The 22,548-nt window shown below is 29.5% G+C and overlaps 2 protein-coding genes across 2 annotated transcripts; both read left to right on the forward strand.

Annotated features, from left to right (window-relative positions):
* The first annotated feature begins 7,766 nt into the window (after nucleotides 1-7,766).
* Nucleotides 7,767-8,507, forward strand: LOC105116648 (uncharacterized). Its single transcript, XM_011014089.1, has one exon. The coding sequence runs from the start codon at nucleotides 7,767-7,769 to the stop codon at nucleotides 8,505-8,507; it is 741 nt and encodes a 246-aa protein (XP_011012391.1).
* Nucleotides 8,508-10,881: 2,374 nt separating this feature from the next.
* On the forward strand, nucleotides 10,882-12,333 carry LOC105116649 (malonyl-CoA:anthocyanidin 5-O-glucoside-6''-O-malonyltransferase-like). Its single transcript, XM_011014091.1, has one exon. It carries the CDS (start codon nucleotides 10,882-10,884, stop codon nucleotides 12,331-12,333), a length of 1,452 nt encoding a protein of 483 aa, XP_011012393.1.
* Nucleotides 12,334-22,548: the final 10,215 nt, after the last annotated feature.

Raw genomic sequence — 22,548 nt, forward strand, 5'->3', positions numbered from 1 at the left:
AGGACGACTCTTAATTTTGAGGGAGAAAAAATGGGGGGTTTAAGGAACCTGGTTGCCGAGATTCGTTTATGAATAATAATGTTGACGAGTCAGATGACAAGGGAAGGAGAACATGCTCTGTTCTCCCTTCCTGTAAATAAGTGACGGTGTTGCCCAGATGGTTCCTCCACCTAGAAGACAAAGTAGAGAAGGGTCCTTCTTGTTACCCAGATGGTTCCTCCACCTAGAAGACAAACCAGAGGAATCGTCTTGATTTTATTTGGTTAATTCCGAGGTTTAATTTATTTATTTTAAAAAAAGAAACAGTTCGTAAATTCAATCTAATGGATTGGAATGGAGAGTTATATTATTTTTCAATAATAATAAACTGAACAGAGCATGAACAGGCAATACAGTAGATGAGCATGAACAGGCAGTCTTGGGGACGAGAGTTCCAGGAGAATGGAACTGGCATAGGACACCTATATAGGAATAAAATTATCAAAAGCAGTAACGCGATAAACGTTGTCCTGTACCATGTAAAATCTAAAATATAATATGAAGTAAAACAAAGGCAAGTTTAATTAGTTTATGCCTGAAGCCATGAAGAGGATAATGAGCGAAGCAAGGAGAATCTGAGTATGAGAAGCCATTGAACAAGAAAAAGAAGAACAAGATGGAGGTTTCCTGTCGTCGTCGAGCAATGGGCTGGCTGAATTTATATTAGGATAATAGAAACAATACCACTAGGAAAGGGGCAGGGTCATTGTTTTTTGTTCTAAATATGAGCCCATACTTGGCCCATTCCATTGATAATGTGGGCTCATAAAAACCCTTTTTGTTTTTTTTTTGCTGCTTGTAGAAAATTTCACCGCATCACGTTGTGAACTCTCCTCGAAACAAAAGGAACCCAAGAGCGTGATAAAATCACTACTCCAAGAAAATCGACCCCCCACTCCCCACCAAAAACCTCCCATGTCTCAACCAAGCTATCTCCCCACCACCACCACCAAATCTGACGCAGCAAAAGCCAAAGCACATGACTGCTTCGTGTTCCTTGTCTTCATCACAGTAGCAACCATAGTAATTGTTTCTGTTCCTGTCATAACTCGTGGCATAATCTCTCTTCAACCTCAAATCCCTCAGTTCAATGTCAGTTCATCCTCGCTAACAGTCTTTAATGTCTCCTCTAACACCATAACCGCAAACCTTAACGTTACCTTCTCCATGAATAACCCAAATAGCAAAACCATGTCCTATGACAAAATCACTGCGTTGGTGCTCGATGGGAAAGAAAGTCTCTCTAGCATTACTCTTCCACCCTTTCACCAACCTGGAAAAACCCAAAAAACATTACTAACTGTGTTTCCTAGCTTCTTTTTCCAGGTTAATGACAATTATTCTAGTGGTGGTAGAGTGAATTTGACAGTGAAGTTGCATGCTATGGCAAGGTATGGAAGGTGGACGTGGCCTGCAAACAAGGATTTGATGAAGGCAACGTGTGATGAGAATGTGAAGGTAGAGTTTCCTTCAAAGGTGACAACGTTGGTGTTTGGTTCTAGTGAATGTGATGTCAATGGGCAGTGGAAAAGAATTGTGACTAAATGCAGCAGATTATTTTGGAATTACATTTATGTTGTTGCCATTGTTTTGTTCATTTTGTTTGTTTCACTTTAGGGCCTGTCTGTATTTGCTGATTTGATCAAGATTAGCCCTGTAATTAGTCTTTTCTATCGTTTGATTTCATCAATAGCTAGCAAGCTTCTGCGCGTTCTCGATAGTGTACAGGGCTTTCGCTAATTGATCTTTTCGTTAGTTTTTTGAAGAGCCATTGCATGCTTATTAATTTCCTGCAATTACTTGTATATTTTTCCTCTTTTTAGCCATTCAAGTTCTGAGAAGAATCTCAGTAGTCCAATTTCTGGGTTGCTCATTTCAAGCATATGGTAAGGGAACTTAACATGGAAATGTGATTTTCTCTTCCAAGGATATGCATGCCGATTGGTAATCTTATTTATTAGTGCAATGAATTGAGCAATGAGCAGCAGATGCTGATATGCCTTCATTATTTCCCTCTCAAACACATCCAGTCATTAATTGCGTTCTCTAATTATCCAAGACTCCTAGCATTCTGAATCTCATGAGCTCCCCCAGCATTTCTTTCCTCTTTTGTTTATTCTGGATAGACTGCCTTTCAAACTAACCACTAGCCAGTCGCACTGTTGCGTAGTACAAAAGATCTGGTCTGGTGAGTTCATTATCCGACTTCGAAGGAGTATTACAGGAGCCTGTCAGCCTGCTACATTGTACAAAGCTATTAATCCCAGTCTTTTTTGGTTTCAAGCGCTCTAAAGAATATATATTATAAAATAACACAATGTAAAATATATATATATATATATATATATATATATTAGAGAGTGTGATTCACAAGCCACAAATATCATACGTAAACTCTCTCATATTGTAAAAATACTAGACATAAGGTTTGATAAAGAGAGAAAGGAGAGAGGAAAAAAAGAAAAAAAAATTCCAAAATCATATCAAAACTCCAATGATTATATATTAGTATATTTAAAAAGATTTTGATAAGAAAAATCTAACGACATAAAAAATCATCAACAAAATAAGTCACATAAGAAACCCAAAGATAAATAAACCCCAACACTTTTGAATGACTTAAATAATTTACTCTATTCACCATTTGTAACTTTATTTAGTAGTATTTGATTTGTCTTATCTAGAATTTTTCAACGTTATTGGTGATGTCGTCATCAGAATTTCAGTGTCCTTCTAGGGTCATCTCTTTTTTTTTCTCTCCTATTTTTTCACAAATTACAAGAACAAAGAGAGAGAATAAAGAAAGAAAAAAAATAGATCTTAGACACACATTAAAACTTCAATGATGAGTTGTCTCTAGATCGCTTATGTGACCCACTCATGTCAACGTTGGTGACCTTCCCTGAGAGTTTTTCAATGATATTGGTAGAGTGTCATTATCAAAATTTCAATGCACCTCTAGAGTTTTTACTCTTTTTTTTGTCTCTCCTCTCTCTTTATCGAATCTTGTGTCTAGCAATTTTATAATTTGAGAGAGTTCAGATATGACATTTGAGTCTCGTAAATCGAAAATGTTATTTGTGACTCTTTAAATTATGTTATTTTCTAAATATTTTTTGCATTATGTTATTTTATTATTTTTTTGTTATTGTGCTATAAACCAAAAGGACTATTAATATGGCTAGCTTTATGGGTTAGATGACTTAACTTGAGTAAGTTTAAAATGATGTTTTTTTTTAAAAAAAATAAAACATTATATTGTATATAATTTTTTTAAGTCAGACTAAATTTTAATAGGGTTGAACCTGTTACTAGTTGACTTGCTAGATCTATCAAATTTGGCACCATCAATTTTCCCGTAGTTTAATTTGAAATCCTGCTTAGACCATGTCTGAGGTCGATGGGTTACCAAGTTTAGCTGTTGAATCAGATTAAGTTTAATAACATTGATTATAATACTTGATAAGCAAATATATATATATAAAAAAAACTCTTGCTAATCATACACTTGCTAATCATACACTTGAGGTTGTGGCCTAGCGGTTATAGGAGGGACTTATTTCCTTCCTCCAGCACTCGGGTTTGACTTTTTATATGCATGTTTGTCATTCCTGTGATGTTTTACATGTTTATTGGACTTACAAAGTGTTCAGTGGATCTAAATATTAGTCATAGTGCACATAAATTAACCCAAACACCCCTTATTATATATATATATATAAAAAAAAACAAATACAATCATAAATAATTTTGAGGAATGATAATGGTTTCCCACTAAGTTAAGTTTCTATTATATTCATGTCCTATCTGTTATTTATTAGACAAAACATTTAGATATCCATACTATATTTATTAGATTATATATATATATATATATATAGAGAGAGAGAGAGAGAGAGTCGACTTTTAAGTTGAGTTTGATACCATTTATCATCCCTTCATTGTCTATTTAATAAGATGGTCTAAAAAGCTACCCATCCGTGCTGATTGAGATGAGAATCTATCAAATTCATATTAAATTATCTTCCTTGACAATGTTCTTCATGCGTTTTGCATATGTTTTGTCAAACTCGTAAGTCAAATACCATTAGTGGCAGAGACCTCCCAAGTAATTATTTTTTCCCAACCATCTAACAGTTTATACCAAGAAAATCTTTTTAATTTGACCCCTAACTAAATCATTTTGGCTCCGCCCCTAAACACCATTCTCTGAAATTACAGCAAATCTATCAATTTCTCTATGTACAATCTCGTGACCTCCTCGTCCTCAAAGTTATATCATCCAAATCTATCAATTTCTCTATTTACAATCTCATGACCTCCTCGTCCTCAAAGTTATATCATCAATCGCTCCATGTTTTTCTTTGGGGCTATACGAAGGGTTTTCACCAAATCAATCCCCGCACAACGGTAGGCTGGAATCGCATCTCCAAATCAATCCCTGCATAATAGGAGGCCGGCCGGAATTGCATCCCAAATTAATCCCTACACAATGGAAGGCAGGAATCGCATCGAATCAACCCTGCACAATAGTAGGCAGGAATCGCATCAAATCAACCCTGCACAATAGTAGGCCGGAATCGTATCAAATCAATCCTTGCACAATAGCAGGCTGGAATCGCATCTCCAAATCAAGCTAGAGAAATTGCACCGGACATGTGCTCCAACTAACAAATTACTTAGCTTGCCCGTTTCTTCAAGTACAAAGTTTTTTTTTGTTTTATTTTACTTGTATCCCTCTCCAACATCAAATACAATTTGTAGGGTGATATTTTCTGTCATTCATAAGATCCACAGAAATCACAACCTTTCTTCACCATTCGGTTCTATTTCTTCTTTTGCAGGTTCAATCTACCGCGCGCGAGATACAGGTGTTGCTGCTACTCTCCGATCCAACCAGGCACATAGTCGCGTGATAGCCACGTGTCATCCCTGCCCAATTTGTTTCCAATAGTATTATGGTTACTTCTAGTAGCTTCTTGAAGGTTTTTTCAAACCCCTAACATGCTTAATCATTTATTTCGTATAATTTCAAACATGTTAGTTGTTGTTCAACTTTGATGAATAATTTTAAACATGTTATTTCAAATAATTTTAAAAATATTTAGGAAAGTATTATAATTTTAAAAGTAATTGGTGATACAATTTGGTAATTGCAAGTATCATATGTGAATTCTCTTAAATTGTAAAATTACTAAACATGAGATTTGATAGAAAGAGAGGAGAAAGAAAAATAAAGAAGAGAAAGACTCTGGAAATATATTGAAATTCAGGTGATGATACCACTCGTATTGTTAAAAAAATCTTGACAAAATAAATCTAACGACACTAAAAAAGATCATCAACATTGATTTGAGTGGCCCACATAAACAATCTAAGTATTGTAGGTGTAATCATAAGTATAGTCATGGGTGTCTTTGTGGGTGTAGCAACGTATAGCTGCTAGTATAGCCTTGGGCAGAACCTTTAGTATAGCTTAGGCATAATTAATGGCTTAGTTGTTGGTATAACAATAGATATAGAAGCTAGTGTAGTTTCATGAGCAATGGAAAGAGCTTTTTAGAAACAAGAATAAATTGGTTTTTCAATCAATTTCTATAGACGAAACCAATTGGCAAGGCTGGAAAAAATTCTCAATGGAAAGATTGGGGACATTTTTCATGGGCTGATAAAATTAGACTCGGGGGACTTGGTGGGCTTAATGACATTTACAAGAAAAACACTTTGAAGCTTAAGTTAGTATAGTGTAATTGATATGGAGAATAAATATTCTTTAGGTTTTAATGTTTCTTAAACCTTGTTTAAATCTTGTATCAAACTTATATTTTTTTTAGACATATATTGTCTAGAGAGATAAAGTCTAGATATGAGCTCTGACAAACCTTTTATCTATAGAGATGAAGCTCTATTTATATAGATTTTTTTAAGATAAATATCTAGGATATTTATAAACATATTTATGGAGGTATGTACATTATATAAAATATTTATATAGTTATTTCATTTATCATCACCATGTAAATATCATTGTCTCCTTTTTTTGTTTCGTATTCATGCGATTTTCATTGTTTTGTATTTTTTTTAACTCAAAACCAACCAAGTAATTGTAAATCTTAATAAAGTATTTTTCTCAAATATCACATTAATAGGTAAGCAAGTTAATGTGCGTAAGTCTTGTTTTATGATTTTGTTCTTTTGACATGTCTAGTGAGTTTAACCTGAATTAACACAATCCTTTATAAGCATACTAAGGGTGAATGGTTGTCTACAGGGGTCTATTTTGAACATAATTAAAGAAGATACCAGAGCCTAATTAATAACTTTGAATATGACAGTAAAAAATAAGTCAAAGCCTAATCGAATCCAAAGCCTATATTCATAAAATGAGGATAGAACCTTATTACTAAACTCAGGTCTTAAATTATTGCCTTGAACTTTAGTAAACTCATAACATGGATGCACAATAGGTAAATTTATTAAAAAAAAAATACATCCAGTTTACTTTAGATAAGATATTTTATGATGATTATAATTTTCTCTTAACATTATCAGTTCTTTATTTAGAACCTTTGAAGGCCAATTATATTTTTTAGTTACTATAAAACTAAATGATGATTTTTTTTATCATTTTTAAATATATTTTGCTAAGATATCATCTGCTAAAAATATTAGAGAAATCAAGATTATCAAAAAATATTTAATTATATATAGCTATTATCTTAGATCTAAAATATATAAAATTCTATTTTTAATTACATATACTGACAAAATAAATGAGCTAATAAGAAAGATGAAAGATACTTTGACAAGGATATATGAACATTATTTGAAAGTTGATGAGATAAGAAGGATTTAGACAATTTTAACGTTAGTTGATCTTAATAAGATATTAGTGTTGATGACATAATAGTAGATGATATGCTAAATATCTTGACTTTCTAATCCGAAAAACATCTACAAGAGAAAAATAGTAGGAGAGCAAAAATAAGATTGTGTTATTTGATAAATGATTGTAAGGATCCTAATAATTATAGTTTATATATTTTGGGTTGGTTGAAGCATAATGCTTTTAAATATAAGATTTATTTTAAGGTGAAACAACAAATATTATTTATTTTTATTTTTATTATTAATTTTGAATTAGTTTTTAGCATGAAATATATATTCAATCTATTTTGAAAGTTCTTTTTTTAAGAAAAAACAAATCTAGCAAGAATACGAGTGCTATTTTATCATCAAAATTGATTGTGTTCTCCGCTAATTTCAATTGATTTTCAGCCTTGATGAATAATGTTAAAAACTATAAAAAGCTTGAAGGAGATGATTAATCTTATAAATTTACGAATTATTTATTTTATATTCTAAATTTTCATGACACAATCAATTTAAAAGGTTGAATTTATCATTTCATGGAATTTGGTTGAAAGTCGCAGTTGATGATAGGCCGGATTGAAGAGATGTTAGGATGGACAAGGAAGCCATAGGTCATTTTTTTCAGTAATGTTGAGCAAATAATTTGTTTATTATAATGAGTTATTAAGCACCTAAAACCAATCCTCTAATCCTCCTGATATAAATATCAGCCCAGCCCGTCACTATCATCCCCCAAAACGCAAATACATAAAAATATCTCTCTCTCTCTCGATCAAAGAGGCGAGATTCCAAACATAGCTTAGAAACAGATAGACTCTCTTTAGACTACAAAAATCTAAAAAAATCCGAACAAGATGGCATCATCGGATCCTTCTAGACCCGCGACGGGCTACCCTTTTGTCCCAAACGGCACCCACTACCCACCGCCGCCACCCGGCACCGCCTATCCTTACCAAGCCCCACCACCACAACCCACTAACCCTTACTACTACAACACCAACCAAACCTACCCTAACCAACGCGCCACCCTCCTCCGCCGCTTAATCGCTGTTCTAATCATCGTTACGGTCATTTTCTTCACTATTCTCTTCATTATCTGGCTTGTTATCCGACCCCACCTCCCCGAATTCCGCGTCACTTCCCTCTCTGTCTCCGGCTTCAATGTATCCTCTTCTTCCTCCAGTGTGACTGGTACCTGGAACGCCAGGTTTCAGGTTTATAATCCGAACAAGTTGAAACTCTCGTACGATGATATACAGAGTTCGATTTCTTATAAATCTGAGTTTTTGTCCCAGACGAGGATTCCTCCGTTCAAACAGGCCAAAAGGAATGTTACTGATATCAATGCGGAATATGGGGCGGTGGGTTCTTATATTGCGGGGCGGGCGGTGAATCAGATTAATGGGGATAAAGGGCGTGGATTGGTGAGTTTTAATTTGAAGATTGTTGCTGATGCGATGTATAGGGTTGGTGGGTTTAGGGCAAGAAGAAGGTTGCTTAGGGTTTTTTGTGATGATTTGGCGGTTGGGTTTTCCGGGAATAGTGGATCTGGGAACTTGACTGGTGGTGCTAGGCGATGTAAAGTTTATTCCTGAGCGGAGGGATTGTGGGTTCTTGATGACGAGCAGTGTTTTTAATGTAATTTGTATTGAGATTCGGAGAAAGGAGAGTATGGTATTTTTTTTATGGTGTCGTTAGCAGGGTACACTGAGGTAGGTCTTTGTGGATTTGTATAGTGCTTTGAAATACATGCTAATTTGATGCACGGTTAATTTTGCTATTTCTTTTTTAGTTTTTTGATACGAGGACTTAGAGTTTTTTGCTGTGAAATTGAAATATAACTAGAGGAAGGATATGATTCTTGAAATCAATGGAATGTAGAGGTGAATGTTATTGGTGAAGTCTTTGTTTGGTTGCTAAGTGCTAGTTTATCCGTTGCTTTCGTATAGATTCTTGCCATGCTAAATTGCTGGAGGTGAAGAATTGAAAATGATAAATAGTTGTAAGGTTGTGTGGATTTAAATTATATAGCAGATAATTCCGCAAACTGACATGGAGTGCACAGCTCTTTGTTTTGTTTCCTTTGATTCGTTGTTTTAGCTCCTCTGTCGTATATGTTTGGTAGTGTTCCATCAGTGCTTGTTCTCTTGAAGTAGTCTGTTCCCTGGATCAAATACACAAGTACTTGTTTAGCTGGAATAGTCAATTTCAAAGCTCATATTATTGGTTAAATTCTGCTGAAACCACAGTTTTTTTCAAAATCTGCATTTTTTTCTTGCAATCAGATGTTTCCAAGTTTCCTTTTTCTTTTTGGGAGGATTGGTGACAGTTGATTAAAGAATTATTGTCTTTCATCTTCCTTTGATCACATGCATTGCTTGTATAATGCCATGTCCATCACAAGAATTTCGTTTTTTAAGGCTCTGTGAGGCCTAGTTGGGCAGTTCTAGGGTTTGATACTCATGAATCGTTGTCGAAAATATGTCCGTTTCTCTCAATGGTGGCAAGATAGGTATCCAACTTTGATTTCTTTGATTCCAAGAAATCAAAGTTGGAATACCTGTAAAACTACCCTCTTTTTTTCTGTAAAGAAGGCTTTTCTATTTAGAAACTCACTAGCTCCGTCGCCATTCTCTGCTGTGGGTACAGGTTTCAAAGTGTTAGTGACACTCTTTTGAGCTGATTATTTTTCTAAAGAAAATTAGGCATAAATTCATTATATAACCAAGTTAAAATCTGATTAGACTATTTTTTTTTTTTCTAAGACCTTCTTGTTATCACTTAGATGTTTTTAAAAAAAATTTGATGATTTTTAACTAAATATGAAGCTCCCTCCGATGTTTAACTCCTAATTTGGCAAGAAGATCCACAAAACAATTGTCTTCTCTTAAGAGTACAACTAAGCTCAACTTCTCATTCCCTAGAGAGGAGAGAACAAATATCCATAATGATGAAAATTAATGTCATAATTTTTAATCAGCGGAAAAAAAATTATGGAGTCTGAGTTACAAAGGATGTGTTTATAACCCTTGTTCCAAGCAACCAAGAGGCCATACTTCAAGGCGAGGGGCTCTAGAAGTAAGTTAGGATCATTACCTGCAAACCCAGAAAATCCAAGCAATCAAGAGGCCATGGAAGTCTTCTAGCTTGTTTTGTTATGTGTTCTTCAAGGTTTAAATATGGTTATCATTTATGTCAAAAAGAAAAAATCCTCGGCATGTCCAATTTGCCAGTAAATCAAAGAAACCATTGAAATGGCAAGACATTAGGTTGGAACTAGAAAAGAAAAGAAAAAAAAAAAACCGCATGCCATCCATGTATAGTGAGGATGCAGAAAAATTTAAAAATAAATAAATGATATCTAACTTATTAGTGAAAATTGTTTTCAAATTTTGTATAGTACCTTTTACATAATTAAAAAAATAAATTAATACTTAATCATATAAACTAATTCAAAAATATATTTATTGTCAAATAAAAAACTTATACTACTAGCTGTCTTCTCCCAGTAATCTTTCTAACGCTTTCATTTCCAACATCATGATCAATTTATCAGAATTTATTTATGAAGTATATAAAATTCAAGCCAAGGGGATTAAGGTGCAAAATAAGGAAAAAAAAACCCTTGGCAATCTAAAATAATTGAGCAAGATAATTAGTAGTTGAATATAGATTATAACTAATTATTTGTTCAGATTACAAAAAAAAAAGAAAAAGAAAAAGAAAACCTAAAATAATAGGATACATGAAACCGAATAAATTAATTATAGAAGCTAATTGAAGAGTGGTTGAGTTATCTTTAACGTTTGCAAATAATTAAAGAGATATAAATTTTGTGATGAGTTATGATTAATGCAGAAGCAAATAAAAGAGGAACAAAAATTATAAGTAATGATATTGTTTTCAACGTTAAATCAAGCCTATAAAACCTAACCATTACAGCTTCTCTGTTCTTCCTCTGCTTTTGTCATGGCATCAACTCATCCTGTACAGGTAAATATACTTGAGGTCTGTCAAGTCACCCCGTCCTTGAACTCAGTTGACCCACCCACCGAGTTATCTTTTCCGCTCTCCTTTTTTGATATCCTGTTCTTGAAAGTCGCTCCAGCTGAACGCTTATTCTTCTACAAACTCACCGAGGCAACACCGGATTATTTTAACTCAGTGATCCTCCCAAAACTCAAACTCTCTCTTTCTCATACTCTCCTCCGCTTCCTCCCTGTTGCAGGCAACCTCATCTGGCCTGCACAAAGCACCAAACCCATCATCCTTTACACTCCTAATGATGGTGTCTCACTCACAATTGCACAGTCCAATGCTGACTTTGATCATCTTTCGGGAACTGATATCTGTGAAATAACTAGGTCACATCCTTACGTTCCTCAATTACCTATAATAACTGACTCAAAAACATCAGTTTTAGCTCTGCAAATAACATTATTTCCTAATCAAGGCGTTTCCATTGGTGCCACTGTACACCATGGAGTTCTTGATGCTAAAAACGTGGTCATGTTTATTAGAGCATGGGCTCATGTGCACAAACAATTTAGCGAAAACGAAAATGCCGATCTAATCACTTTACCACCCGAACTAACCCCTTTTCTTGCTCGAACAATTATCGAAGATCCAGATGGGATTGACATGCTGTACTTGAATAGCTGGTTGGGACTCAACCTGCCAGGTTTGGACACCAATATTCATAGAAGCTTGAAGCCTTTTAAGCAAGCTATAACAGATCCTTACAGCAAAGTTCGGACCTTGGTCAGGTTGTCTCGCGAAGACATAAAGAATCTGAGGGAAAGGGTTCTCTGTCAGATTGAGAAACTCCACCTAGATACGGAAACAAGACCAATGCATTTATCTAGTTTCGTGCTAGCTTATGCATACGTATTCGTTTGTGTAGTCAAGGCAAAAGGGCTAGAACGCGATGACAAGGTTGTTCTTGGACTCACAGCAGATTGTAGAGCCCGGTTAGGCATACCTGAGAACTATTTTGGGTGTTGTGTGATGCCCTTTTTTGTACAAATAGGTCTAGAAACTGTTGTTCAAGAAAATGGTTATCTTAATGTTATAGAAAGACTGAGTGAGATTATCGTCAGGATAAATAAAGGAGTTCTTGACGGAGCCAAAGAAAAGTTTGCAGAATTTATGACTATCAGGCCTGGCACGCTAATGGTTACGGTTTCTGGGTCGCCTCAATTCCAGATTTATAAAGCTGATTTTGGCTGGGGTGTGCCTAGGAAGGTGGAGACTCCTTCCATTGACAAGACAGGATCAATATCCATGCAGGAGAATGCAGATGGAAGGGGAGGAATTGAGATTGGCTTAGTTTTGTTAAAGCATGAAATGGAGATTTTCAATTCTCTATTTGTCGATGGTCTTGTCTTAAACCAAAACCAGATTGTTAGTGGAGAGCACTAGAGCTGCAAAGGTAGGCAAAGCTAAAGAATTGCTCGACTTGCTGGTTGAGGGAAAGTTATGCCAATTTTGAAGCACTCACGCTAAATGATTTGCAACATGAAGAAAGCATCCTGGGTTTGATCATCCAAAATCTCTCCCCAGAAAGAAGATACATGTAACAACAATAACAACAGATCTGAGTTTCCGTTTTCTTTTTTCATCGTTTTGTGTTCTTATATGGATGTAAATACATCTATTACTTATATTAAATCTATATAAAATAATAATAAAAAAATATATTAATTAATTATATTAACTAAATAAATTTAAAAAATATTAATTTAACTAAATCCTATTCAATTTTAGTTTTAATTTATTATCAATTATTTATATAAATTCAAGTTTTTATATATTTACCAAAAATTTCATCTCAACAATAAAATTAATAAAATATAAAATGAACTTATAAAATAAGTCATTATTTATTTTATTACAAAACACTTAAGTTAAAAATTCGACACAAGTTTTATTAATTTACAAACAAATATAATTTTATAAAATTTAAAACAAATCTTAACATGTACAAATCATAAATTCATATAACAAATTTATATAAGAAAAAACTATAAAACAAGTAAATACTCCAACAAAATATATATACTACAAAAAAAATTACAAAAGAAAAAGTTCAAATGAAAAAAAAAATAGATTTATTTTTTAAAGTAGACAAACCTCAATAAAATTAGAATCAAAGTACAGATGTTGACAAATTAAGTTATGTGGTGGCCAAATTTATTATTGAAAGTTGAATTGTATTAAAATTAGTATAGATATTTGTTGCATAAAAAAATATAAAAGGAAAAATGAGAAATGAGATGGGAGGAGATGAGTATTGATTATCAAGTCATAAATCAAATATTATATATAATATTATTGATGGAATTATTTTGTTAATAACTTCATCGGTCATTCTGTTGATAGTCAGGTTCTAAATTAAATGTTATTGATGATATTATTGATGGAATTATTTTATTAGTAACTTCATCGGTCATTTTGTTAGTAAAAATATCACGTCATCGTATTTTTTTTTTTAAATCCTACTATAATACTATATGTAATTCCTTCAATATATACTGAAAGAATTTTCTTGATAAAATGCAAGAAAATACAAGTTAATGGATATGATGCCTGAATTCTATTAGTAAAAATATTTTCTTGATAAAATATTGATAAAATACAAAAAAATATTTCAGTATATTGATAAAAAAAATATCAATATCAATATTTCTATTTCTATTTATTAATTTTCTTATAACTTATATTTTAATTTTATTAAGTTGTTTATTTATGGATATGATGCCTGAATTTGAAACCTCTTCAATCTTATTTATGTAAAAATACAAGTTAATGGTATCTGAAACTTTTTACACAGGTGAAAAAGCAAGTTGTCCCGGTACATTGTAAATAAAACAAGTAGATAAATTATATGTGAAATGAACACAGAAAATTTTTATGTACTCTTTTTCTGAATTTGTTTATTTTATGCATTCCCAATCTAGGTTACATTTATTTTATTTTAATGTTATGTATGAAACGCTAATTAAATAAGAATAATCATTCTACACTAAACCAATTTTAGTTTTACAAATTGAATTTCTTGATTTATCTATCAATTGTAGCTAGCTTTTTAATGGCTAGAACAAATATAAGATGATTTTAATTGTTTTAAAAAATAAAATATTTTTTAAAATCTTATTGGTTGAGTAATATAGGAATTTTTTATTTCTTAAAATTCTTTAATTATTTAAGTAACTGAAGAATATTTCTACAAATATAATTTTGTCAATCTCGATAATTTTTTTTTGACGGAATGACATATTAATAAATACAAGAATACATTAAATATCCAATTAATTGTAATAAAAACATATTGTGATATTTATCCATTTTTTATTATTTAGTTTTTTTTTTGAGTGTTGAGATAATCTATATGCAAGAATCCAGAGCCTGATCCATGAGAAAATTGGATCATGGGCTTAGCCATGAGCTACAAGTTGCATAAGGCTTTACTACTACTTCTGACACAATGATCCAAACAGGCATCAAGGCTTTGCATAACAGTTAGCGATTCGCAGCATATAAAAAATATAAACTTTTTTCATTGGAAAAAAAAAAAGGAAGAATTTGCAGGTTTTTCCCACATGTTTTCTTACACTAAAATAAAAAATTAATTGTAAATCAAAAGTTTGATATATATAGATAAAAAAAAATATTAAAATATAAAATTAAAAAGTAGATCAAAAAAAAAAATTAAAAAATAAATATAAATTAAAATCTTTGATCTCACAACACAAACTATAAACCAAGTCGTGTTTAACAACTTTATTTTTTAGAACTGATTTTTTTATTTAACCAAATAATAATAAAAATACACATCTAAATAAAAGCTATTTAATAAAATCCAATAAAAAATAAATATTATGGAAGGCTACATAAAAACAATATCTATTAATATTAAAAATAAATTATTATCTTCTTACATGAAATCAATGAAAACAAAGTAGAAACTAAATATTATTTAATCCAAGATTAAATTGGAAAGCTAAAAGATAGATCATGGATCTAGATATTTAGTATTGAAACATAAGCTATGAAACCAGTTATATTTAATAAGTTTATTTTAAAAAAAAAATTATTTAATAAAAAGATGATAAAAAGACATAGACAAAAAAAAAAATTAAATAAAATAAAAATAAAAAATTAAGTCTGGTTGAATAGAAAGAATGACTATTAATGTAAAGCATATATTGCAATCTTGTACAAAAACTAATTAAAACTAAACTATATTCTATTAATAAAATCCTTAAATTTTAATTTATTTATTTATTTTAAATAATTTCAATTGAAACAGAATATCTTAGCATCATATTTTAATTTATTTATTTATAAACAACAAAAGAAAAATCAAAGCTAAAAAAAGAGTAATTACCTAAGTCTATATGGTTCAGTGCTTCTTACCACAATAAAGAAGGCCACGCATTTAGGCTTGCCAGGTCAAGCTCGAGTGCTTGGTCTTTTCTTCTTTTAATTTTTGTATGAGTTTGAAATTTGACCATGTGATTTCTCATTATTTTATGATTTAATTCTTTTTTTATTGGAATTTTTCTTTCATTAATATATTTTTAGAAATTAGCCATTAATTAGGTCATAGAAAGTTGCAATGAAAAGGAAAACAAATCTGAGGATGAAATTAAAAAAACAAAAACAATGATACTTTTGTATATTTTGTTTTTTATGATAGGTTTTGTTATTGAGATTTTAATAAAACAATAGTACTTTGGTTGGTTGCCTAATCCTTGTAGTATATTTTGTAATTATTTAACAAAATTGTGATGTTACATTATTTAAAATTAAAAAGATTGGATGGAAAAATGATAGATATTAAGAGAGAAAAAATAAAAGACATCATTTTTTTTTGTCATAGTATAATTTGTTATTTCATGTTTGAGTACAAGAAAGTATTTTAATTGGTTTATTATGAGGTGCTCGAGGTGATGATAACACACTATAATATTTGGTTTATTCTCTTTATATGAAAAAAAAATGGTTTTTGTTGCTTGGAAAAACTTTTTGTAGGAATGTGTGGCTTTCTATTTTCATATAGCAAATATGGTAGCTCACCTAGGTATATATATTTGTCATGTAAAGAAACACACTCTTAAAATTAAACTTTAGTAGAGTCATAACTTGAATGTGGATATGCTAAGTTGGCTAGCTTACATCTAAAATATAATATTTTTAATATTTTAAAAGTATTTGTTTTTTGTAATAGGTTTTGTTATTGAGATTTTAATAAAAAGTAAGTTTAGAAAAAATATTTTTAGTTATGATTGATTTGATTTAAGTAATCGATTTTATAGTTGAAATTCTTATTCAACTAAAAATATATTAAAAATATATAATTATAACTGTAATTAAAATTAATATTGTAAATTAAATAACCAAAAAAGACACAAAGTATTTTGATAACTGTAAAAAACATCATTTTTTTTCTTTCCTGAATGAAGTCGTCAAAGGAGACAAAATTAAGATTGGACCTCAGTTAAATGCGTTCAACAATTGCTTTGTAAACATGTGGTTGTCACGTCACTTTTAATGGGTAATTCTTTATTTGTTTTTATGTTTTTTTTTAAATTATTTTTTTTATTTTTTTTACTTTAAAATAATATTTTTATATTTTTAAATCATTTTGATACACTAATTTTAAAAAAATAAAAAATTATTATTTTAATATATTTTTAAATTAAAAATATTTTTAAAAACAACTATAACTATATTTTTACACAGAAAATTCTAGCAGGACACTTTGAGAATTTTTTTTCTAATCCAAATGTTTTCCTTTTTGGATTTGAATTATTTGATAAAGATTGATATAAATAGATTAATTAAAATATTTTTTGGAATAGTATTTTACAGGATATGATTCAATTGCTACTTTAGTTTTTTAATAGGATTACAACACTTTTTCTTTAACATCCCTGCATAATTGTTTTTCTTGGCATTTAATGCAATGGCCTTCCTTTCTGTGTTTGTTTTTGGTATTATATAATTAGATAAAAAACTTGATTTATATACTAAAAAGTTGTTGAATTACTCGGGTTTATAATTTATATGATAAGTTTGATGGATTAATTTAAATTAAAAAATATTATTTTAATTTAAAAAAATAAAACGAAAATAATTTTAAAAAATTAAATTCATATCAAATTTTAAATTATTCACCACGATTTAATTTTAACTTAAAAATATACAAATTGCCACGTCATAAGATAAATTCAAATAAATAAAAAGTGAAGTTCTTTATCCATGTCTATTGCTTAGCACCCCATTTCAGTTTTTGTTTATCTTTAATGACTCGCGAGTATTTATTAACCCACATGATAATTCATTAATTTTATTGATTTGACAGGTCAAGTTTTCAAACGACTCTCACATTTTATTTTATTTTTTTTACTTAGAGTTGGCTTTTAATTCAGCCTACAACAGAGTACAGGCCCAGGTGCCGAGACTAGTTCATATATAGATTAATAGATGATAAAAACTTTAATTAAAGTCTAAAGTAGAAAGCAGATTTTTATTGTAGGGATGAAAAGATAATGTGGATCGCCGTGGGGTATTTTTAATTTTTTTTATTTAATAAGAATAAAAAAAATCTGTGAAAAAAGTAATGATTTAAATTTTGTAATTTTTTTAGTCTTAATTCTTCTTTTTCTATTTTTTTTAACAAAAACATATTTTTAGCTATGTTCTTTATTGCATAGAAACTGAAGACAACAAATAAAAAAAGTCTAATTTTTTTATTTTAAAAAAATAAAAAGAAAAAAAGATCTCATTAATCAAAACCTCATTCCTTTATTTAAGCATTTCTTTTCTCTCAATTTTGATAAAAATATGTTTTTTTTAGTAGAAGTATTAAATGTTAATATATATATATATATATATATATATATAAAAATTGATGCCTATGTATTACAAAAGATATGAAAAATTATATAAAATAATTACAATAAAATAGACATGTTATTTGTATTGAAAATTCATGAGTAAATATTTTAAAAAATTATATGTAATAGGTTCATATATAATTATTCTGAACACAATTGCTAATATCATCCCAATATTATTTTAAAGCAATGTCATTATCAAACAATCACTTGGATATCATTATACTAAATTTACTTAAAAAGAATATTGTTATAAAATATAAAATAAATAAACAAAATGACAAGTTTGAAGGACTATGATCACACATACAAACCAAAGAGTGCTTTTTATATTTTTTTTCTTTACAAATTACATGTTGTCTACTCTTATTTATTCTTTTAATGAACATCTCATCAAATATTGATTTAAAATTTATTTAACCACAGAGTTTTTTGTAACGTTTTCCTTTCACCAAATATTGTTACAGTAATTGGAAAATTGAATTCCAAGTTTTTAAACTCTAAAAACCTGGATTTTAACTATTTTTTTAACCCCAAAATATGAAAAACATCTTATGGATCTCTAATACCCATTCAAAACAATAAAACATATTTTAATTGGTGTAAAAGCTCAAAATCATATCAAATTACTATTTTTTTAGATTCAATCCACTTTTTACAATATCTTCAGAAATCCCTTCATTAATTCCCCTTATATAGTTGAATTTATAAAAACTAAAATCAAAGCTTTTTTTCTGTTTAGATTTTCAGATAACTTTCTCCATAAATTTAGGATGAACACATAATAACCTAAAAAAAATAAAAATAAAAAAAATAAAAATTTAAAAGATGAAATGCAATTTTTACATACCTTTTGTAGAAAATGGCTATGGTTCTTCTTTTATATTAATTTCAATAATCCTTAATCTCTTGAATTTTTAACAAAAAACTTAAAAATCTATTTCATAAAATTGATCACTAATTTAATATTGTAACATTTATAAATTCACTAGGCAAGCGGGAGAAAATAACTTAAAATAGATATTGATGTGCAAAACTATAAAAATATAACTTCAAATGATAAAAATAAAAAAAAATTAGTAATTAAATTGTAAACCGTGAATACCGAAAATATTTAGTAATTAAATTGTAAACCGTGAATACCATGTACCAAAATATAAAAACTAAAAATGCACAATTAATGATCAATGATTTTGTGCACAAGTTTTCATGCATAATAAAACATTTTATTTTATTTATTTTTTTATTTTGTTAATTGTTAATAATAGTTAGAAGGGACCAAGGGAGGAAAAGTATAGCAAGGGCCCTTTAATTATTCTCTTACAAAGTATAAGAGGAAGCTTAATGTGCTCCATACATGTTTCTCTTCAAAGCAAGGCAAACATGATATTTGTAGTTGTCGTCAATCACTTGCATGCTCTTCGATCACCTACTCGCAACAACCCTTCGAAATCGATTTCTTGATTTAATAATTATGAGGCCACCCGCTAGCTGCAATTGTCTCCGTATGATTAATTAATAAACATAGATTTATGTGGTCCCATGGAATGATGCGTGGAAACTTCTGATCCAATCAATCTTGACCTCAAATAATCTCAGCTGGATTGACAGCGATAGATGTGTCTGAATCTCTTGTTGTCGTTTAAATAATATTATTTTCTTAATCCAGCTGTTAAAAAAAAGAAGATGCTACATCAGAATTGCTTGCCATGTTCTTCAAACATTATTTTCGATCTTGGCAGTTGACTCATCTTAATTAAAACTATCGGGAAAAAACATAAAATTCCTATATTTTATGCATCCATTGGATTTAACATTTGTTTGGGTTTAACATTTTAGTAGTTTTAATCTGTATGTGTCGCCCTACAACAAAAATAAAATACAACAAATAATTTTAATGGACTAAATCTATTTCAACATAATCCAATATAATCCAATATGTATATTTTATGATTCCATTAAAACTAAAAATGTATCTTATTAAGTTATTTTCATGCATCACTATTGAAAAAATATACTTTAACTTTATCCATCATATCACGTAAATAATGCTATATACTCAATAATCTTTAGAGATATAATAACTTTTATAGTTTAACAGTAATTAAAAAATATCTTAATTTTTTTTATATAAAAAGAGTCATTCCTTGCAAGCTTTTTATATATACTAAGCATGTCTGTAGGTTTTATACCTATTCAAATCTATATTTTTATAATAATATAATATATTAAAATTTGAATACATGTTAATTTTTTAGTATTTTAGGCTAGAGGGTTTCATAGTGAATTTAATAACATAGAAATTCTCTTTTAATCTATTTTTTTAAGATAGAATGTTTCTTATCCATTCGATAATTATATCATAATCAGCCTCACTCAGCCCATGATTAGACTTGATGGTAAGCATCTATGCAATGAGCAATAATTTACTTTGATTTGTAAACTCATCTTATGATGGTTCGTCAGAATCTTTCAAAAGTTTTAAAAATCTAATTGTGTCTGCATTTGATTCTTCATTTACAATTGAATATTTACCTACATAATTCTGATTCATTAATTGAATATTTACCTGTATAACTCTTGATTCATTCTTATTATATCCATAACCATATTCCGATGACAATGATTGTTATAATCTACAACTCCATTCATGTTGCTAGAACTAAAAGTTGGTTTAACTATTCTTTCTACCATGGTTTCGTAAGGAATATAGGGTTTTTTGTGTACAAACTAACACAAATATTTTTTTAGAAACCCTTTTTGCAACATCTGAATTGAGAAACTTTTTATTTTTACACCTCTTACATGTATATCTAACACTACAACATTTAATAGTTTTACCGATGAAATTTTTCAGTCTTCATAGGACACATATTCTGTCGGTAATTAATTTACAAACAAAATCACCGTCAAAAATGCTATGTTGGTGAATTTTGCATCTGTAATTTTTTATTCGTCATTAAATCAATTGGTAATAAAAAACTATTATTACCGACGGATTTAATGATGGAATAGAAGCATAAAAAAAATTATCTGCTTCATTCCATCAATATATCCCTAAAAAAATATCATCGGTAATTCCATTGGTAATTATTTAAAAATATTTTAAAAAATCCATTTTAAAAAATTAAAAAATAATTAAATCAACATAAATCAACACTCTATAATATATACTCTAAATGCTTGGAAAAAATAATAAGAAAATCAACTCAAACAAATTTGCAAGCTTTCTGTATATATTAAGCATGTCTGTAGGTTTTATACCTATTCAAATCTATATTTTCATAATAATATAATATGTTAAAGTTTGAACACATGTCAATTTTCTAGCATTTTAGGCCAGGGAGTTTCATAGTGGATTTAATAACATAGAAGTTCTCTTTTAATCTATTCTTTTAAGATAGAATGCTTCTTATCCATTCGATAATTATATCGTAACCAGCCTCACTCAACCCATGATTATACTTAATGGTAAACATCTATGCAATGAGTAATAATTTACTTTGATTTGTAAACTCATCCTATGATGGTTTGTCAGAATCTTTCAAAAGTTTTAAAAACCTAATTGTGTCTTCATTTGATTCTTCATCTACAATTGAATATTTACCTACATAACTCTGATTCATCAATTGAATATTCACCTGTATAACTCTGATTCATTCTTATTATATCCATAACCATATTTTGATGACAATGATTGTTATAATCTACAACTCCATTCATGTTGCTAGAACTAAAAGTTGGTTTAACCATTCTTTCTACTATGGTTTCGTAAGGAATATAGGGTTTTTTGTGTACAAACTAACACAAGTATTTTTTTAGAAACCTTTTTTGCAACATCTGGATTGAGAAACTTTTTATTTTTACACCTCTTACATGGATATCTAACACTACAATATTTAACAGTTTTACCGATGAAATTTTTCAGTCTTCATAGGACACATATTCCGTCGGTAATTAATTTACAAACAAAATCACCATCAGAAATGCTCCGTTGGTGAATTTTGCATCTGTAATTTTTTATTCGTCATTAAATCAATTGGTAACAAAAAAAACTATTATTACCGACGGATTTAATGATGGAATACAAGCATAAAAAAAATTATTTGCTTCATTCCATAAGTATATCCCTCAAAAAATATCATCGGTAATTCCATTGGTAATTATTTAAAAAGATTTTAAAAAATTCATTTTAAAAACTTAAAAAATAATTAAATTAACATAAATCAACACTCTATAATATATACTCTAAATGCTTGGAAAAAATAATAAGAAAATCAACTCAAACAAATTTGCAACAAATAAGTAAAATGAAAAAAAATAAATTCAACTAAAAAAATTCATGTGAAAAAAATGAAGTTGCAATTGTTAAAAATTTAAAAATCCTATAAATAAATCAACTAAAAATTGACCTCATATGAAAAAAAAAATCTCACAACAAACTTTATACAGTTATTAAGAACAAAAACAATTAAAAATAAAATAAAAGGCAAATATAGTGCAAAAAATCATGAAAAAAAAATAAAAAAAAATCTTACCTTAATGTAGTTGCAAGTGAAGCTAAGAAAATAAAAAATTTCGTAAAGCATATTAATTGTATAAAAAAACTAAGAGGATAAAAGAAGAAAGAAGAAGAAGACATACCTGAGTATGGAGAAAAAGAGAAGGAGATGAGGATAGACAAGAAGAGAAAGAAATAAATGTTTTTTACATGTAGCAAAAAAGAAGAAGA

Source organism: Populus euphratica, unplaced genomic scaffold (genome assembly GCF_000495115.2).
Source record: "Populus euphratica unplaced genomic scaffold, PopEup_1.0 scaffold1011.1, whole genome shotgun sequence".
Lineage (NCBI taxonomy): Eukaryota > Viridiplantae > Streptophyta > Magnoliopsida > Malpighiales > Salicaceae > Populus > Populus euphratica.

Excerpts from the sequence above, each read along its gene's own strand:
- LOC105116648 (XM_011014089.1), top strand. The coding sequence starts at position 7,767 with ATGGCATCATCGGATCCTTCTAGACCCGCGACGGGCTACCCTTTTGTC.
- LOC105116649 (XM_011014091.1), top strand. The coding sequence starts at position 10,882 with ATGGCATCAACTCATCCTGTACAGGTAAATATACTTGAGGTCTGTCAA.